The 21,692-nt window shown below is 45.5% G+C and overlaps 1 protein-coding gene across 5 annotated transcripts in view; it reads left to right on the top strand.

Moving 5' to 3' along the window:
- The window catches only part of TCF20 (transcription factor 20), a 408,452-nt gene that overhangs the window by 334,258 nt on the left and 52,502 nt on the right, over window positions 1–21,692 (top strand). For 3 of the 5 annotated variants that reach the window (XM_078640413.1, XM_078640410.1, XM_078640416.1), the window contains exon 5: window positions 18,448–18,534. The exons of the other annotated variants lie outside the window; for them this stretch is intronic. In XM_078640413.1, the coding sequence (XP_078496539.1) occupies window positions 18,448–18,495 (48 nt within the window). In that variant the 3' untranslated portion in view covers window positions 18,496–18,534. The remainder of the gene's footprint in view (window positions 1–18,447; window positions 18,535–21,692) is intronic. 5 annotated transcript variants of the gene reach the window in all.

Below are 21,692 nucleotides of genomic sequence, written 5' to 3' on the forward strand. Positions count from 1 at the left end.
ATATCAGGAGGTTCGAGATCCAATAGAAGCTCAAAAAATCTACTCCTGAAACCCCGCAGATTCCGGAAAGAGAAAACTTACAAGCGCTCCTTCTCAGGAATGGCACCCAGGATCTGGAATGCGCTCCCTCCTGAAACCAGGCGTATCTCGCCCACTGCACTCTTCAAGAAAGAGGTGAAAACCATCCTTCTGGCCAAGATCTCCTGAACTTCATAGGTGCTGGATCAGAGACTCTGCATTGCCTTGTGTCAATGCTCACCTTGTCCTTTGGCACTATACCTCTAGTTGATGGAGACACTACTGCGCTACTTTCTTACTACCGACCAATATATGATACACGCTGGGTCACTGATTCACCCTCCCGATGCCCCCACTCAGTGCTCTCTCTATACTAAAACACTGGTATAAGCCTTCCATTCACCCAAGGTGTATCTGAACACTTCTGTAGTGGGATCAATGACTTGTGCCGTCTTATATTACTTGTTTACCGTACTGTATATTGATATGTTTTATGTATGTTATTATTTTCCTTTCATGTTAGTGACTACTACATTGCTCCCATTACCTCTGTTCATTCCTACTGCCCCTACCCTGTCATTGTGAAGCGCTCTGATATCTGTAAGGATCTTGTTCGCGCTATATAAAACTTTGAATAAATAAATAAATAAATAACATAAGTAGCTTTAAGTAGAGAAAAGGTAGGAGACCCCTGGCTTAGACCATTCCTCTTAGGGTTTGCACACCCTCAGCAGCCACCCCACAAGAGCCAATCTTTGTTTTGGTTTTACGCATGGGATCGACAAAAGCGTGTTTACCATACTTCTAACTTCTGGCTGTCTTCCTATTCTGGTTGTGTGTGTAGATTTCATGGTATAGAGGAGCACCCATTCAGACATTTGTGGTTTAGTAAGCAGGTTCCTTAGAACTTACTCATCAAATTGTGCTTTGCTTAAGGAGGAAGCCTTAAAAGCACTGAGACTGTGGAAAGACTGTGCTATACTTCGCGTAGAGGGCCTGCTTATTTATCTGACAGCTGTATGTCTAGGGAATGCTACAGAAGCTGCTTTCCTCGAATGGAGTATGCTTCTACACTGAATGGAACTGCTGTCTGTCACATGACAATAGGAGATACAAGATGCTATACACCTTTTTTTCTTTTTTATTTGTGTGACCTTGTATCTGCTATGTTTGGTAGCTTTGGGATTTTAATGAATGGGACAAGCTGGATGTTGTTTTCTAATAACATTTGCTTAAGATAGAAATTTCTTTTGTGGTCCTGAGGGAGCGACTCTGTTCACACCAATCCATGAAGGCAGCTTGGTAATATTTTTTGATACAGGGCAAGCCAAGGCTGCGATCCTCTACACTCAACTGCAAAGTCTCTAATTTGGTACGGGGTTTCTTCCTGACAATTTACGCCGTGCTTGGTCTATCTCGTTAACAAAGCTTTGGGGGATCACGTTCAAAAAAAGAAAAAGGGGGATTTTTATAATAATTTTTATTAACGCAATTCTCCCATAGAGAGTGGCAAGAGCTGCCATTTATTTAAAAGATTTTTAGCTTTAGCAAGTATCGGCACATAAATAAGTTGGAAGAGCTGCGAAAAAACATGTGTTTGCATGTCGATGGGAAGGACTTGGTCAAAACAATGTAACAGCAATATTTCCGACTTTGGGTGCTAAATCCTCTAACCCCCTAAGTCTGAAAAAGTTCTAATCTTATCAAAAGATCTGCTGATGTTTTGCGCATCTACCACCAAAAACAAAATGAGGTAATCTGCAAATAACTTATGCTTGAGTGCCCCCAACAGAGGCACCCTAATTTGAGAGTCTTGTTGTATCTGCAAAGCTAGCCGTTCAATAAATAGCGCACATAGCACTGGGGACATGGGATATCCTTGACGAGTGCCATGTCGGATTTCTAATGATCCTGCCATGTGGAAGTCGATCATTTTTGCTTCAGCTTTGTCATAGAACTTCTGTAAGAGATTTACAAAAAATCAAAGGAAACTTAAACCTCAATAAACTGGCAAACAATGTCCCAATGAACTAAATCAAAGGCTTTTTCAACATCGATCATAATAACCGCTGGTTTTACATAGTTACTTGCAAAATAATCAATGGCCTGAATTTGAAAATTTGTATTGTTAGCGATAGTTCTTCCTGGTAGGAAGCCACTCTGATCTCCATCCACCAGCTCTTGCGCTGGAGAGGTTATTTTAGCTGCCAGCCTTTTGATAAGTAATTTATAGTCGTTGTTAATAGACTAATTGGGCATATGACCCTGGCCTATCTGGCAGTTTCTTTCTTGAAGAAACTTAATTTAATTGCTTCGTAAAAGAATTTGGGGATCTGGCACTCCTCCAGAATGAAAAATTCCCTAGCTAACGTAACGGAAAGTTTCAATTCTATTAAGGAATCTGAGACGAGGATTATGCCTTCTTTCTTCACTTTTATTCCATTAGTAGCACGAAGGTAACAAAAAACTACTTTTCCCATGAACCATAGGGAAAACGTAGTCAAAGAAACAATCATGACAACAACTAATCATGAACAGAGACAATGTCCAATCGGGGGCAACCAGCCCAATATAGTCCTTTGCTAGTGTCAATTCTTCCTCTTTCTGAGCGCGACAACAGCTGTTCCACACTCTTCAGACATCTTGCTTTTGGGCATCAGAACCTGTAGAGGACAGGGACACGTTACTCAGAGAGTGCAGAAGCAACTCATTACAGAGTAAACAAATTACAACCAACATGCAGAAACACATTCCATTGAAAATTGTTACTTACTACCTTAAGGGGAGGGATCTCCTCCTGGAGCAATGGGCGGGATAATCCTCGCCTCCGAGTTCTTAATAGAATTGAAACTTTCCGTTACGTTAGCTAGGAAATTTTTCATTCTATGTCAGGACTGGAGGCGAGGATTATGGTTGTTCAAAGCTTGCCCACAACCAGTTGCGCCATATTTCGAACTGGTTTGAAGTAGAATCTCTTACAGGTAGAGTCCGAAGACCAATCTGCTGCATTAAGGATATCTTCCAGACGTGCACCCAATCCAAATGCCTTCGAGGCCATTGCTCCAGGAGCGGAGTGTGCACCAAAATGCCGCAAACTAATGCCAGCCTCCTGCATAACCCACCTGGCAATCGTGGGTGAGGAGACCGCTTTGAAGGGCTTTCGGAGCAAAATAAGTAACTGACGCTCTTCAGGGTGATGGAATTCCTCCGTAATTTCTTCATACGCCTTGAGACATCTAACCACGCAGAGTTTCGGCGAGTCTGGAAATGCCGGGTATGAAATAACCCTGGAATAACATTTAGTGCGTCGCAGAAGGGTAAAGGTTACTCCCTCAGGAGAGAAAATCCTTCCAGTGATGTCCAAGGCCCGGACATCCGAGACCCGTCGACTCGAAACCAGGCAGAGGAGCGTAGCTAACTTTGCAGAAAGCTCCTTCCGAGACAGAAACCGGTTAGGTTGCCAGGAAAGAAAAAGGTTCAGAACCTGATTGACATCCCAGAGGGAGGAGTAACGAGGCTCCGGGGGCCAGAACAGTCGCACACTCCGTAAGAGCTTGCAAACCAGGGGGTTTCCCCAACCGGGTTACCATTGACTGGAACATGACCAGAGGAAATCGCGGGCCTAAATGTATTTATAGATAGGTAAGCAAGGCCATCAGAAGCTAGCTGCGCCAAGAAATTACCACGCCAACAGGGATCGTAACCCAGTCGCAGACACCAACTGGACCATCTGACCCATGTGGACCGGTATTTAACTGTACTGTCCGCCCAGGCTTTGGAAATGAGGTCCTCAGCCTCTCTCGAAAGGCCCGAGGTTTCCCATCTGCCCCGGAAATCCGCCATGCGAAACAGAGAGCCCGCTAACACCAGCGGGTGAGGATTCCCTTCCGGATTCGTGAGACGAGCTGGAAACTGTGGGAGTAGGATTGGAAAATCCCAAGAAAGTTCCAGATGAACTGGAAACCAAGCTTGCGACCTCCACAGGGGGGAAATCAACACCAGATCCGCCCCCTGCCTGCGAATCTGAGCCGAAGAGCGTGTGATCATCGCAAATGGAAGAAACTCGTACCCCTGATCCAGGCTCCAATCCTGGTGAAAAGCATCTGTGGCCGCTGCCGAGGGGTCCGGCCTCCAGCTGAAGAACCGGGGGGTCTGGTGGTCCAGACGGGATGCAAACAGATCCGCTGAGAACGGACCCCAATGGTCGCTTAAGGATGCAAAGACGGTTCTGTCCAGCATCCACATGCTGGAGCCCCGTAAGTGGCGCGACTGGAAGTCCGCCTCCAAGTTGTCTCGACCCTGCAGGTATTTGGCCGTGACCGAGATCTGACTGTCCAGGCAGTACTGCTAAAAACTTGCCGCCAGATCTGAGAGGGCTTTTGATTTGGTGCCCCCCCCAGGTGGTTTACATACCGGACCGCAGAAATGTTGTCCATCTTCTGGAGGACGAACGACTGCACTAAGTCTATCGTCCAACACCGTATGGCAAAGGAACCTGCCAAAAGCTCCAGACAGTTTATGTGTAATTTCTGTTCTTCTGGAGTCCACAAACCTCCTGTGGACAAATCCCCCGCAGTGCGCACCCCAGCTGAGCCTCCTGGCATCGGACTCTATCACTAGATCTGGGGTAGAGCCAAAGATTGCACGCCCGTTCCAGGCCTCCATATGGTCTAACCACCATCGGATCTCGCTTCTCACCTCGGGAGTCGGGACCACGTTGTGTGAGTAAGGGTGCCCCTTCCGGAGGAAGTACGCCTTGAGGCGCTGCAAAGCCCTGTAATGCAGGGGGCCCGGGAAGATGGCCTGAATCGAGGCCGACAAAAGGCCCACCACCCGTGCTATCTGATGGAGGGATACTTGGTGGGTGGCCAGAACACGACGCAACTCGTGGCGGATCTTGGAAATTTTCTTGGCCAGGAGACAGAGAGTAGACGACGTCGAGTCGACAACGTACCCAAAGAAGGTAAGAGACTGGGTCGGTTGTAATAGGGACTTGTCCCTGGTGATTACAAAACCTAAGCCTTGTAGGAGGGCTACCGCCATCTGAAGCTGGACCTCCAGGCGACGAGGGCACAAAGCCATCAAGAGGAGGTCATCCAAATACACAATCATTCTGACCCCTCTGGCCTTCAAAAACTCCACCACCGGCTTAAAGACCTTTTGTAAAACACCAAGGCACTGACGAGAGGCCGAACGGGAGGGAGATGTACTCATAATTGCGACCTTCCCACATGAACTGCAGGAACTTTCTGTGGAGGAAAAATGGGGACCACCAAATAAGCGTCCTTGAGGTCCAAGCGGACAATCCAGTCACCGGGGCGTAAAACATCTCAAAGGAGGTGAATGCCCTCCATTTTGAAATGGCGGTAAACCAGCCATTGGTTGAATTCGCTCAAGTTTATGATGGGCCTCTTGCCGCCGTCTGTCTTGTCTACTAAGAAAATATTGCTCTAAAATCCTTCCTGGTGGCGGACAGAGAGGAAGATGGCGTCCTTGTGCAGGAGCGAGGCGATCTCTGCGTCCACAAGGGCGGCATCCGAAGCTGAAAACTGAATGGGACGAGGAGGGGAGGGTTGCACTAGGGACCCCATGAATTCTATTTGAAACCCCCGCACCGTCTGGAGAACCCACGCATATTGTGTGAGGCAACCAAGCCTGTAGCAATTTGCCAACCGCCCCCCTATTTCTGACGGGGAAGAAAGGTGAACACTCACCAGGGTTTGCACTGGAGGCTCCTCCACGGAATCCTCTTCCTTTGCGTCCTCTTGTAGGATAGAAATTCCCATAGTAGGGACTGGTCCTGCTGTTGTCTGGAGCCTTTCTGGTTACCCTGCTGGTGACCTCGACCGGCCGAGCGACCCCTGCCTCGGCCGGCCCCGTGAAAAACACAGGGAAAAACCTTGCGGATTGTTGACTGCGCCCTATCCAGGGAAGTAAAGGTGTTTACGAATTTGCCGATCTCCTTCACGAAGGGCTCGCCAAGCAGACCTCCTTGAGTCACAGCTCGAGCTTCAGAGTCCGCCAGGTCACCCAACTTCGGGTCGATCTTTATGAGAAGGGACCGGCGGCGCTCTGTGGAGAGGGCACAATTGGCATTGCCCAAGAATATGACTACTCGTTGAGCCCAGTTGGAGAGGATGTCAGGAGAGATAGTAGAGCCGAACTCCTTGTCCTCCTCTGCCATGTGTAAGATCTTTGTAGCTGGGCCGAGGGCATCCAGAAGCTTGTCCTGGCAAGCTCTCCAGGACCTATTGATCCCCTTTTTTGGATCGCGAATACATTTCTGAAGGAAAGTATGCATCCTGGGGTCAATCTCCGGGGTACTTTACCCTCCAACGAAGGACGGGGACATTCTGCCCGCAAACAATTCTCGGCCAATTTTTCCAAAGGACGGCGGATGTGCTGTGCCACATAAGTGGCAGCCTTCTCCCCTGGGACCCACTCCGAAGAGCGCGGATAAACAATATCGTTTGGGTCCAATATGTCTGAGGTGACCGGATGGGGAACTGCTGGGCGGGGGGTGGGGGGCAAGACCCCGAGGGGCCTGGGTCAGTGTTGGCATCACCAGAGGTGTTCAGATCCTTAGGCTGGGAGGTCGGAGGGGGGGGGAGGGGGAAGAGGCGCAGCCGGTTGTACTGCCCGACTATCAAGAAAAGCCTGACGTAGGCGCTCAATGTGTCTGAATCCACCCCAGGAACTCTGGCTCATTTGGCCGGAGGGGAACCAACCGGCACGGAGACAGGGGGGCAATTGGCATTGAGGGAGCCCCAATGCACTGTTCAAGGTGCGAGAATGCGTCATCAATCTGACGGGACAGCCTGTCTTCCAAGGGAGATATAGCCTGGCCAACAGCCTGATAAATGAAGAAATCGACAGCGTCTTAAAAGGCATCCCCCCAGGGCATCGCTGCAAGGGGATCCTCTTCTTCAGGATATATTCCATGACTGGATGTGGCTGGAGTAAGACACAGGAATGGCAACCTTACAGACCTGGGTAGGGCCATATGAATAGAAAAGCTGGGTGACAGCTGAACTCAAAGGTGGGTAATACCGCAATCAACTGGGTTCAAGCCCCAGGGGACAACTGCTGGCAGCAACTAATATAAAGCACACACCCCCTTGCCAAAGGGGCGCTCACCGGTCTGGGCCTTGTCCCCAACACAGCCTAGTGACAGGCAATACAAGACCTCACTCGAGGCGTTTATGATGAAAAAATACAGACTCCACAACCTTGCCAGAAATCTACGCAGGCGGTGGAGAGTGAATCTCTGAAATGCGGCAGACGCAGTAATTACACCCGCCCCGGCTGCTACAACCCTCACGGGCGTTCGCCTCATACCAGAGGCTTCTAGACAAAAAGTGGCGCGCACGGTGTTTGAATCCCTGAAGAGATCAAACACCTCGTCTCCGACGGCCTCCCGCGCCCTCTAGTGGCGGGAGGTCACAGAAGCTAAGCCAGCACCATACGCGCTGTGTAGGAATGAGGAAAACCTCAACCCGAGACGCCCTTGAGAAAAAACGAGAAAAACGCACCCTAAAAGGAGCTTTTGTCCAATTTTTTAAAATCCTTTTTTAATATTTTTGTGGACCGTGCAATTTAGATAAAATGTTAAAGCGTCCGTGCAGTGTTGTATGCCATATTTCAGGAATATTGGCTTGAGCATTGATTGTCGTTACATTTTTATTAATCCTGGGCATCAGCACACAATTTATTCAGTAGTTTCTGGGTGGTATTAACAAATTCTGCATTGTTGCCACAAGTTCCAGTATTTAGGTAATTTTGCTCTAGACGCTTTCACTGGGAAGATCAGAAAGCGCGTTCTCATCATTTGATGTCTGCATGCCTTATTTAATGGTTAATTTAAGTAGTATAACATTAATAGGGTGTTACAAAAGTCATCGATTAGAGTAGTGTCCCTCAATGTGGAGATCGCAATTAAATCTTTTCCTTGCGAAATTAAAGATAGTCTGGCTTTTATGATGTCTCAGTGCAACTTTCAAGGAGGTATGTGACCAGATATCGACCATGACTACATATTCTTATGCAGTTCTGAGATATTGAGACATGAATTTGTTGTGGAACTTCTTTTCCCCCAGTTATGGATTGCAGTGTTTTTTTAATTTGCTCTTTTTTTGAGTGACTAATATCAGAACAAAGATAAACAAAATTGGCCTTAAATACTAGGTCCTGATTCAAAATGCCAAATTCCAGCTGGATAAAATAAACTTTGCACTGCAATTGATCAATGGTTAGCGAAGGTCTTCCCGGGTGTGTGATTTGCTTGAACATATTTAGCACTTTTTAGTTTTAGATTTCCTTCAGAGTAGCTTATTAGCTTGACTTTAATTCTGCAAATTGCAAAGATAAGTGGTACAACCTTGCCCTTCATTTTTAGTATGTGAGGTCTTAAACCAAATTTGCAGTAAATGTTTTTGTTGCATATTTTGTGCCGACCTAAAATCCAATTACATCAGGGTTTACATTTTTTTTCTTCCAAATTACTCTAATTGATGATCACATTATTGGGCTGATTATAAATATTTAGTGCGTTTAGTGCACGGCGTAGGCCCACAGGTTGATAAAGAATGACCAGGTCCTCAACATATTGTAGAACTTGGATTTTATTAGTACCTATCCTGGGGTGGAAAGACCTGGAAACGAACAGGCTTTGTCCAGTGTCAACAATTTAAATGTTAAAAAGTAGCGGCTCAAGTATGCATCTCTAATTTAGTCTTGTACTTATGTGGATACGTTTGGATACATTGTAACCATTCCCATCCTTGATTCTGTAAGAAATTGGATTGTTTACTGACTTGATGGGAGCCCTGGTCAAGCAGGAACCACAGTCCTTGTAATGGTGAGACACAAGCCAACCAGAAATTAACCTGTGCTTAACCCTCTGGTAGCTTGACACAGATCAGTCCGGCTTAACTTAGAGGCAATGTGTATAGTATTTGTGCAAAACTTCAAACAGTAATAAAGTGAAAAACACCACACAAAAACGATCCCACACCAAGTTAGATAATAGAGTAAAAATTTATAAATAAAACAAGACCAAAACAACAAAAATCCAATCAGTAGAACCGGAGTTAAGAATTGTAAAGAGTTGAATGAAAATAGCTTCAAAAAGCATGAAGCGCCAACTAGGGCTATCTATCTGGTCACACTGGACCTGTTCAAAGTCACACTTTCAGGTCAATCGTGATAGAGCGCGAGTCGGCTACAGTCAGCAGGTTGGGCCTTCTATTGTTTACCTTCTCAAATCGTGCCAAGAGTCCTGTTCGCAGTGAAGGGGACTGCGGGGAGCAGGCAGAAGGTAGCAGGAGGCTGCAGGAATAGCACGAAGAGCAGCAGGCCAGGTGTCACGGATGGCCGGTGCTGAAGCTTTCATTTGGCAGTTCTTCGCTAGTGGTCGACACTGTAGCACGAAGAAGCGGCTGCTGGAGCTTCATTTTCAGTTGTGGTGCGAGTGGTGTTTGTGTGAATGGCCCATCTGCAGTCTCAATGAGTCCAAAAGCTTGAGTACAGTTCCCTGAGCTATACCAAGGGACCCAGGACCTGAGGGGCACCTCTTGGTGGGGGGTTCAATAACTCTTCAGCTGGGTCCTGGGACTACCCTTTGGATCAATATGGTGTACTGTTTTTTTTTTTTATATTTATATATTTTTTTTAAATAGACCTTTATTACACACTTCTGGAATGACACAGCTTATGGCCTACAGCCGCTGGGGCCGGCCGCGTTGCTGCGTAATTTTCGCACACTGTCAATCATGTAACACAGCCTTTCAGCTGACACCCCTGGGGTCCGGGGGCGTTTCAAATGAAGGTGTACAGAAGTCACTCAATATGAACAGTGGATCACTTAGAGGCCTAGCATTTTTTCAGGTTTTTCTGTTTTTCACATTTTGAATTTTCAAAACTTTTAACAAACAAACACGTTGACAAACAGCGCGACAATGGTTCTGTCAGGTATATGAGCAGATCCACACCTGGGATCTAAGTTAACCCACACTGCGTATAATATGATGTCCCACAACTCCCTCTATCTAGGTTCAGAGGTAATCTTATCAGTCCCCCTCTTCTTCCTCATCAGAGCTGGCATCGTCGTCTTCCGGTAGTGGAGCACATAGGTCACCCCTGTATGCATTCCATAGGGACCAAACCTTGTTCCATTTCCGCGGACAAGCCCTATTAACATAGACTGCCCGTTCTGTAAACATTAGCAGGTCCATGTTCCTGCTCCATTGCGCCACCGTGGGCAGCTCTGAGGACCCCCATTTCTGCGCTATGTCCTGTTTTGCCATCAGGAAGGCCAATGCGCCCCACACCAGCCCGTATCTGGACAAATCATTTGGCTCCCAGATGTTTAGCAGACATTTACGTGGTTCAGGAGTCAACGACACCCCCAGTGTTTGTGACATTGTGCGCAACATCTGGCACCAATAATCTATCCTCTAGTGGGGAGTATTCCGGGACTTCACTGTCCAGCGGTATTGCTTTTAGTAAAGCGTGTCTTATCTGTACGTACCTATAGGTTTCGTTGACGCCTAAATCATATTGTTGCTGAAGAAGGGAAAACGGGACTACCGTCCCCATGTCCCATAAGTCTCCCACCGTATATATCCAAATATTGTCCCATTGTGTAAACCCTTTACTTTTTCTCAGCTGTCCCAGTGCCTTAGTATCCCAGAGCGGAGTGAGTTTAGTTATGGTATCGTTCCACCCCAGCTTCGCCTGTGCCACATGCCACAGCATGGCTGTGTGTTTCGTGGGTCCCACCAATCGAGCCGCCTGACCTCTGTTGTAAAGCACTGAAAGCATACTTTCTGCGCCTAGCTGAGTCCTATCGCTCTGTATGCTGGGTCATCCCGTGGAGCATGAATCTACTGGTTGATGATTTTGAGTTGGACGGCCCAGTAATAGAGTTGCAGATTGGGCAAGGCAATCCCCCCCTCGTACCAACTTCTGTGCAGCTTGACCTGGGCAATACGTGCCGGTTTGTTGCTCCAGAGTAAATTGGACACCAATGCAGTCACCTGTCGGATGTACTGGGTTTAATGGTGAAGGTGCAGGTCCAGTTCTCCTTCCCCAGGCAAGAGGGCAGCAGGTCACTACAGCAGGGCAGCAGTCAAGCAGAATGGCAGTTCTTTCAGCAGTACAGAAGTCCATGACAGAGTATCAACGGGTCCAGAAGTGTTCTGAATAGTTGGTTTCTTAGGTCCAGTATTTATATACAGTTGTGCCTTTGGTTGGAGAGGGGAGAAGCTTCTAGAGGCATGCCTTTGTGGAGGTTAGAAGCGGCAGACCCTGAAGCAGAGATCGGCCCGGACCAGGGTTCAATTCCCAACGCGGCAGGGTCTTGGGTCAATGTCCGCCGACTCAATAATTCTCGCCGAGGTGCCTACGCTAACCATGGGTCCCACTCTGCAACTCTGGGCAATAGCTTGCTTAATCTCCACAACGGCCCCATCAACGCCGGGGATGCCTGGCTTCACCTTGGAGGTGCCCAGGAGGGACCATCTCACAGGGAAAGCCAGACGGGTTCCCCAGCGGTATACAGCGCCAGGACACTCCGAGATGGAGTAACAGTGCGCTTTACAAGTATACTTACCTTTACCTTTGAAGTGCCCAGATGCCATGCCTTCCTGGCCCTGGCTCCAGACTAACTACAAGGAGATAGGCAGCCCTTTGTGTTTGCATCAGGTCACATCCTATTCAAGTGTAAGTTGGGCTGGGTACTGCTCCTCCTTCCCATCCTGCCAGTGATTTCTAAGTTCCCCATTGTCTGTGGCCGTCTATATTATACATATATAAGTAATACACAAAGCCCAACTGTCAACTACACCCAGTCACACGACCCAGACAGGCTGCAGGCACCAAATGGCTAAGGCAAAAAAAAAAGTCAACTTTCTAAAAGAAGAATTTATCAAATACGACTTCACCATAAATTATGATTTTTCATTACAATTTCAGAGGTACCAAACATGAACTGCTTACCTGTTCCCATTTGGATTTATACTTATAAAATGTAATAAGGTAACTCCAGTGTTATCCTATGGAAAATGTAGGCTTGCAGTAGTGAAAAACAAATGTAACCTTCTAAATACATTGCTCTCTGGGTAGTCCAGGGCTGACAGTAGGATGTCGTGTGTATTAAAAAGGAAGATTTGGGCCTGGCAAAATGTTTATTTTCTTCTCAAAACAAGAGTGGACCCCAACACAATAAGTCTGTGGTCACAGTCTCAAAATAATTGTTTGGTTAAAGTAACAAAAAATTCCTCCAAATGTTAATTGTTTTTTATTTATTTTCACCGGAGTCCGTATAAGAGCAATTGTAAGTAAGTGATTCCATATTTATGATTATCATATCACCGCAAATCTGGTAATAGTATGCTCTGTGCTGGGGTTCTATTTAACATAGGTCCTGTCAAAAGCCAGGTGGGCGTGCTTGGTGGAAACATGTAGACCATTAACCTTTGTAGATGTAAGGAATAATTGACTCATTCCCATGTTTCCGCACCTGTTTTTAACCTTCTCCCAACCCCAGTGAACAATAAAACCAACAAGGAGTTTGAGGTAATTTTAGTTCCTTAAACGCCAGGCCCCACCTAACTCAAAAATAGTTAGAAGCGCTCCATCGTCATGAAGGATGAGCCCACTCTGGTACACTAGGTACCTGGAGTGACAAACAGATGTTGAAGCGTGCCACTAATGAACACGAGTGGATGAGGGCCTCTCAACAAAAATTATTTGAGACTGTGACTACAGACTTAGTCTTGTGTTCCCCGCTTCTTGATTAGTGAATTGTTCTGAAAAGTTGACTGAATGTCCCGCTTTCTTCTTTCTCCCCCTTGTGTGATTATGAATGAAAAGGGTTATTTTGCCAGGTCGAAATGGCAGGCCTGAGGAATGTTTAAAGTGATACTTGAGTGGGTGGTAAAGTCAGTGCTGCAGGCCCCTAGTAGCATTTAATTTACTAGCCGTGGCCACAGGTAGTGCCACTTTAGTAGGAACATAGAAGTATATACATATGCCAATTGGGTACCAGCCAATCTAATATGTTTTAAGGAGAGAGCACAATCACTTGAGCACTGGTCAGCAGTGGTAAAGTGCACAGAGTCCTAAGACCAGTAAAAACGAAGTTGGCAAAACAGCAAGAGGTCTGAAAGGAAAAAGTTGGGTAGAAACCACACCAAGAATGCCAGGTCTAATAGATTATTACTCAGTCCTCAGAATATAAGGAGGTAATAGAATTTAGCAGTGATGAGTGGGAGCCCCACTTAGTGAGCATGGCCCACAGAATATGTCAAATACTGCTTACAATGGTCAGAAATGGGACCGTGTAAAGGTGGCTTTAAGTGGGGATTTATGTTGAGTACAGCAGTAGATTCATGGCCTCTATATGCCATGTTGGGTATGTTTTAGAAGTTCTGTACAGTGTATTTTGTTGTGTTAGTACATTGCATATCATGGTGGCAAATACTCTTGTTTACATGGTAATAGCCAACGGTATTGCTTTCGGTATAGGCTATCAAGCCAGTCGCAGTACACAATACACATCTGCACCTTTCTGCTCTGTGAGAGGGCTCTTTGCCGCAAACAGCAGATGACGACAAAGCTCAGAATCATAGCTTTATATTTGTGGTGGAAATGTAGGATGGCAATGAGATCTCTGCTAACTCAATGCCCTTTCACCAACTTTGAGGTCAATGAACCAGCAGATCCACTTGAGGCTTACTCCCAACCCTTCTCATGGGCCACCTCTTGAAGACATGGGTCCTTGACCGAGTATCTCTGGGTCCTCTGAGCAAGGAGGCAAATGCCCACGTGCACAAAGCAATGCTAACCTGAATACAACCACAAACCTTCTATGTAGTCAATCACATTAACGTTATCAGCTGGGTAAAACTTTGCTTATCTGCACTGCTGCGCTCGCTACTTCTCAAACAACTATGTACATGAAACACGTCAAGCAGTATGTCCATATGACAGTCTTCTCTCCTAAGAACGGTGTTGCTAGCCCATAAGGCTTCAATGATGTCTGGCTAATCACCTGGTGCTCCCATCCTCCCTTGGGTGAGCTCTTCCCACCATAGGTCCCCATTGCATTTAGGACACTCAGCATCATTCAGCCCCCTCTGACACTCTTCAGTCATATGGTGAGGTCAAGCTCAAATGAGGATGGAATCCAAGCTAAGTCTGTCCCTCGATTATCTGAGCACGTGGCAGAACGTTTCTGGCAGCTTAGTATAATGCAAGTCACTGCACTGATATTTGTTCATGTGGAGCAAAAATATCTTACAGCACAGGCATGCCTCAGACAAAGACTTTAATATATTTACATAACAATCTACTCCTCATTGCTGTTAATCAAAGAAATCTCTCCGATTATTAGTTGAATTACTACAGTGTCTTGGCGCCCAGCATGTCCATTTGATATGCAAAAGGCCAATATCCATGCCAAATTTCTAGGAAAACCACTGTCACTGCAGATGTTTTATTTTTATATTAAGGGGGAGGCATTTAAGCTCTCAGATGGCTGCATCCTGTGCAAGCTCCAGATCAGCTCCTCGTCTGCTGCTCAAACCACCCCACTGGCTCTTCCCTTGTCTACCTACCCCCAGGCGACTTACCTTGGGTGGAGCACTGGGGCTTAACCTGAAGGGGACCCACAGAGGTGACTTTTGCCGATGTAAGAGACTCCTTTGCTGCCTCCTCCATGTGGAGCTTGGCCTACCTGTAGTGCTGCGCTAAAGTGTGGTCTTGGTTCCAATGTCGAAGCCCGAGGCAGATGTGAGGGTGCCCCGGATACATCTGCCTTCACTTGTGATGATAGTTTGTGCTGGCAGGATCAGCACCTGTAAGCCGTGGTGAAACTGAGACCGCAGTGGTTGCTTAGGAGCCACAGGGCACCGAGGGGTAGGTAAAGTATGCAGAGAAGGCACTAAAGTTTCCTAGATCATAGGGCTTAACCTCTGGTTATCAACTTTGCTAGAGGGGCTTTTGAGTGGACACTGAAGTCTCTAGAACTACCCCCAGCCTCGACTAAGTTATTCTTTTTTTGCCATCATGGCTGAGAGGAAAAAACAAGAGAAGACCTCTTTGCATCACTAGAGGAAACTTCTAAGAGCAATCAGAAAGCCTCTGGTGGATCCAACATAGGAAGTGTGGCCCTCCTAAAATGAATCGTGTTAATTAAGACCGATTTGCATGAGAGGTCAAGCACAATAGAAAAAACGATTGCTGTTCTAGAGCAAAAGCTAGAAGGGCTAACCAGCAGAGTGCCACAAATGGAAACCCTTCAGAAGGAAGTAGGGTCTTCGGTGCAGTGTAAACAGCAGGTAGCGTGCTGGAATCGGAGGCTTTTAAGAAGAATGCAGTGGCTGCCTTGGTAACATGGAGGATAGTTCTGAAATGTTGAACAACGTGAGGAAAGTTTTTTTGAGTCTTGGGTCTCACAGCAGATTTACCGCAGAATAACCTCATGAACAGAACAGCATCATATAGAGGATGTCTGGGATTCTGGACAACCAGCAAAATGGAGGTCCATAGGTGATTTTGCAAGTGTACAAGCTCTCTGTGATCAACAACATCTGGAACAAAACCAGGTGGGACACTGATGGTAGCGGTATGCTCTGCTGATTGGAGTGACAACATTCTTCTGGCAACGGTAACAAATAAATGATGGGTGAGACTAGTCTTCTCTTCTTTCCAGAATTGGATCCCCTCCACTCTGGCCAAGAAAAGAACACTTGACCGTCAAACAGCAGTTGTCTTTGAAAAGGCTTGTCTAGCTTCGGTGGATTACTGGGTGCATTTGCAGGTGTTGGACGAGTTATTAATCATCAGAGGGTGATCCATTGAGAGCTTTTTTGTGTAGCTGGGAATGAGATCCAAGGGGACTAAAGCTAAAGACTGTGTGTTCTGATGTCGACCTAAAAGTGGGGCTTATTTTAATCCCATTGTTGATGCAGGCTTGTGCAAATACCTTCTCTGTAATGCAGAATGAGGGGAGAATCTCACTCTTTAGTTTCCTGTTTCCGTACCTCTTTCCCCGCCTCTCTCTCTCCCTTGGTTCTCATGAGCTGCCCTGTTTTACATTTTGTTCTTGTTTGAGGAAATGCATTACCAGAGTCTGTCATCAGTCGTAATATGCCTTTTAAAATTGTTCAACTCATGACTTGAGAACCATTACTCCTTTTGTAATTTTAGCTTATCTTTTTTACTCTGGGCTCCAGGCTGCTTTATTGTGTTGAACTGTCAATCACTTTGTACCTGCCCAATTGACAAATTTGAACATAAATGAAATGTATGTGACTATATTTTCTGCAGTTATCTTGAATATCTGGAACAAGGAAGGACCACATGGACTAGTGTTGGTCTCTGTAGTGTAAACTAGTCTTCCCTGCCCTTCCCACCTAGCCCCACACACTCACTCGTGTACACAGATCAGAGATGAGAAGCTCTATTAGTCGCTAACCCATAAACATGGGAAGAGACAAACCTGAATCAAATTCATTGCCTCTCTTTATTGGCCTGTTTGCTATCAGCAGTTATTTAAATCGGTCCAAATGCCGCTTCGGCCTTGCTGCTTGGTTTATCAAAGAAGGTTTGGTTTGCCTATCAGCCCAAGATTTAACATTAGTGTTTCAGATACGTTCTGACGCGAATGCCAGTATGTCCAGCTATAAAAACTTGACTATAATGAATTCATAACTTGGCATAGGATAAATGTCTAAACTTGTGCATTTCACTTCGCCTCTAATAAAGAAAATGACATTGTATTAAAAAGTGAATGTGAAATTTCAAGTACATATTTGTGCATTCCTCACATATACGTAAAATTATTGTGTTTGTGTCAGGCCCAAAATTGACCATTTCATTCGTCCTGTAGACTCGCCGGTGCCTACATGTAGCTTACAAATTACTGCAATGTAATGTTCACAAATTGGCCCTGCACTCTGATCTTACTCCAAGATCACGTATTTTTGAATTGCGTAATTGTGATGTTCCACAGCAAGATGTATTCTGTATTTACTGTATCCCCATCAGATATCTTTATCAGCACCTCTCTGCTTGCCATATAATTGTAACCAAAGGATGGCATCAGTATATAGAGCAAGAATTCCCCCAAAAACTTTATAGAGTGATATTAATGTTTCATAAATCCTCATAAGTCATGTCATTTGACAGTTAACATACAGATATGACTTGACTCTGTGAACCTTCATATTCTTATCCATCCCACTCGGAGTTTAGAAGACCACCTCCACATAAGCTCGTATTAAGGCTTTTAACACCTGAATTTTATTATCACGCCCTATTCCAAAAGTACTTCGTTTTCCCATCTCCATTCATCACCAAATTTGGCCCAAAAATCTGAATAGATCTAACAATGTTTTGAAAAAAAACGAATTCAAGTTTGTTGAAAAGGGGAGTATAGTTTTAGGCCTTTAAGGTAGACACGTAATTGTAACCTACAGGAGCCTTAAATGCTGTCTTTTGTGGTTTACATTCCATAAGCAGAAAGCCAGCTCATGTGAAGAAGTGCGTTATAGTGAATATATCGTACTACCGAAACACATTTTTCTTTTCCTTCAAAAGATGAACCTTGGGTGTAAAGTCTGATATTATGCCAGATTTGATGTAGATATGTTTATAGCTTTTTTTGTAGTTCCGGACAAAAAGTTGGGCTTTTGGGATGTCTGAATGGGACTAGAGTTGTATTTGACATATGCTTCACTCCCTGTTGGAACTTTACTTTGTTTGACCACTCATTACAAAACTTTATTAAATAATTCAAGCTGAGCAATCTCTGCACTGGACAGACCCTCTTTCTGGCTGTTGCTAGAAGCTTTAGAATATTAATTTGTAATAGGTTTCACTTTGGTGCCACTGAAATACTGGCTGTAATGTGCTTGCTGCACGTGTGTGCCTCTGCCTGCCCCTCTCTGTCCATATGCTCATGTGCATGTTATTGCCTTGTACATCTGTATTCTTTTAAAAAAAAAATTCCATTTGTATCACTGCATCCATGCACGGCAGTCCATGGCTCCTCCCACGCCTTCCTCTTCTCCTAGCTCTCTGCATATCAATAGTATGGAAAGTGATATGTAAATGCCAATGCAGTATAATCCCATTCCCTCCTTTCGGTATGTCTTCCTCTGTAGCTGGCTTTCAGTGCCTTTTCTTCTTTTCCGCGGTGTCCCCTTTTTTCCTCCTTCTTGCTCCCAATGCCTCCTTTTCCTTTAAGCCTGGTCTACCTTGCCTTGATTCTTTTTTGTTGCTCCAGTTGGCTCACTTTTTTGTGTGTTCACACCTTGTCTCAGGCTTTTCTCACATACACTGATTCTTACTTGTCTTTTCCCTTCTGGTACTTCACCTTACTCTCTGTCTCTCTTTCCTTCTTTCCTCTCTCTTCCCCTGCAGACCCTGACAGTTATGGGTGTGGCGGCAGAGCAATCTGAAGAGGGGTGAGGGGGGAGTCCGCTCGGTGGATGTTTCATACGAGCACAGGTGAGTGACAAGGGCTTCTCTTTCAGATCTTTATCGGGATATTCCTTGTAGTGGAAATGCAGTCTGCTTAAAGAGCGTTATGTTTTTTGGTTCCAGTATTTCTCTGTGAAATGGAATGACCAGTTTGGATCTGTATATGATGTGCAACAGGACCATATTATGCAAATCATAGGGTTTTCAGCTGGCTGTTCCTGTAGTTTCACAAGTTTTAGATTATCCTGCCATCTTTTTGTTTAGGCCCAAAATTGTTTAATTTTGTTTTTACAAGAAGAAATAGTGGTAGCATTTTTTTTATCCGCATCCTGCTATGGTGGCTGTGGAAGAGATACAGGTGTGGGACTGGACAGCATAGAGGCGTGCACTCCTGTGAGTAGAGCACATGCAAGGAAAGCAAAAAATACTAAGGCCAGACATAGCAAGACTGTCAAAAAGGCAGGCTTCCACAGCAAGAATGAGTCAACATGTTTGCATAATGTGTGAGACCCCAGCCCTTCACTATTCTGCAAAAAGTGGGTTCCCGTCCGCTGGGTGCAAATTTGATTCGCTATTCGGGGGCACTTGGCTGAACTTCCCCACTAACTTTGATGGCAGCACAAGTAATTTGGGAAGGACCTCTCTGCTGTTAATACTTTACTAAATGAGTGGATTAGTAATTCTCTTGATGCCACTATCCCCATGACTATTTTGAAAAAGGTAAAGCAAGACAAATCAGCACCATGGTTCAGTGCGCACCTCCTCTAAAAAAAAAAAGGCTGTAAAACACTTGAAAGAAATGGAAAAAAAGTTATGATAAAAGTTTAAAATCCACCTATAGGATGTCAACAAGACAATATCAATTATAAAAGTGCAAGCTTTGTACTATGAAACCTCTATAGTTAAAACAGCCAATGCCCCTAGGGAGGTATTTCGGATTGTAAAAACCCTTGCTACTGCCAGAGTTGACATCTCGTTACTTCCCCCTTCTGTAGCCTGATGTGATAAGTTGACAGGATTCTTCCAAAACAAAGTATCAGGAATTTATAATGAATTACAAAAGATTAAAGAAGCCGGGCCTAATACAATAGAGGTACATACTATGTCTTAGGAGCTGCCTTCTCTTCCTAACTTCCCCCTGATCTTGAAAGATGAATTTTCCACATTAGTTAGAAAAATAAGATCAGGTTCTCTTTTGGATCCAACACCACCATATATTTTGTTACAAGAAAAACAAGAAATGCTTTCTAATTTCTTGGACCTTTTCAACCTGTCAGTTTCTACCGGAATAGTACCCAAGATTGGAAACATGCTGTGGTGAAGCCATCGGTAAAAAAAATCCAGCGGGAGGGCTGCAAAGAAATGCAACAGATGTGGGAGGACAAGCATTTTGACAATAACCCCCGTCCCTTGGGTGACTGAGGCAAGCGTGCCCAGAAAGCCAACAACTGACGTATGGCAGTAAGGGCTCTCCCATGTTTACCATCTAGGAGGTCCATTTCATTGTGGTACACATTTACTTACCTGTAGCAAAAGGTCACAAAACTCCAGGGAAGGTGGTCAAGCCTTAACGCATCTCGGTCTCCCTGATCCACCCGACGCAATGGGAAAATGCAAGATTTGCCCCAATTCACCTAAGACCCACCAGATAGCCAAAGCTATCCAGCAGGTCGTAGAGGCAAGGTATGGTGTGGGTATAGTCCTGCAGATATACTAGCAAATCATCTGCATAAAGAAAGAGGATGTGCCAACCCATATGCCCCAGGAGGGACCCCTGGTGCGCAGCATCCAACAGTTCCATGGTCAGTGCAAAGCTTATTGGCTAAAGTGAGCTGCACTGTCGGGTTCACCTCTTTATAGGAAGCAAGCGTGATATGTCATCTCCTGTGCACACCCTAGCTTGAGGCTCAGTGTACAATAGCTTCATCCATATAAGGAAGCCCATCCCATCCTCATAACCTCCGACACGTGAGTCAGGAAAGTCCAGCCCATGTGTTGAAAGCTTTTTCAAATTCGAGGCAAGCTGCCTCCGAGAGATCAGCTACACACTCCATGGCATCTAGGATTAACACAGACATCATGTGTTGCAAGAGGTTGCCCGGTGCAGGATAAACCCGCATTGATCAGGATGAACAAGGGAAACCAGCATTGGGGGTAATCTGTTGGCGATGACCTTGCTCAGGATCCTGTAACAATGTTGAGCATGGAGAGTGGGCAGTAGAAGACCACCACAAGTGGGTGCTTGAGTCTCACGAATTCTCTGGTAAGATGCCCAATTGATGAGCTTCACGGTACACTGCTAATAGTTTAGGAGACCGAGTGGCACGGAATGTCGCGTAGTACTCCACGGGAAAAGCCATCTGTGCTAGGGGTATTGCTATCTGGCGGATAGCCGACTGGAGTTCACACAGTTGTAGGGGGTGCTCTAACTCCGACTGCTGCAGGGGAGACAGGAGGGGGAGAGCAACCTCCTGGAGTAAAGCCCTATAGTCTCAGAGCTTTATCACATTTCGAGATACACGCCTAGAATTTAAGGCAGATTAACATAGATGCACTCTGAAGGCAGCCATAAAACAAGGGTTAGGTTAGTTAATCAAATACATTGGAAACAAGGAGTTTCATAAATAGATCTGTATTCATGCCAAGTGTTTTCAAAGTCAATTTAGAGGTCAACACCCAGTGGCATGTCCGGTCTCCTAAACAAGGTGACTGAAGCATTTTACATGTGAAGACCGATCTAATTGATATGGAGTGAATAGGACCTACATGGGTAATAATTACGCTTACACAGCTATGAGTACTACCAAGTTTGAGGGGTCGCCAGTTTCTCTTCATGCAGCTGAGGAGAAAGAAGGGCTTATTTCAACCTTAGCTAGGAAGTTTAGAGTAGGGGGCTTGCCCAGCAACTTTTTCCACCCATTATTCACTGGCAAGGGTCAGCCCAGCACACCGCCCCAAAGCTTGCTGTCTGCATTTCTGTCAGTGCCTACTAAAGGGCAGAAAAGCTGTTGAGTACACCCAAAGTAACATACAAAATCTTTTTATTAAAAAGAGTTTGCATTCCAGAGTTGACGACCTGCAAGAGAAGAATCTGAGTCCGGATTCGAGATGTTACTTAACTGGCCTTTTACTCCAGTCGCTGTCTGCTCACCGACTGTGTGGTCCTGAACTTTGTTTCCTGTTAA

Source organism: Lissotriton helveticus, chromosome 1_1 (genome assembly GCF_964261635.1).
Source record: "Lissotriton helveticus chromosome 1_1, aLisHel1.1, whole genome shotgun sequence".
NCBI classification, from domain to species: domain Eukaryota; kingdom Metazoa; phylum Chordata; class Amphibia; order Caudata; family Salamandridae; genus Lissotriton; species Lissotriton helveticus.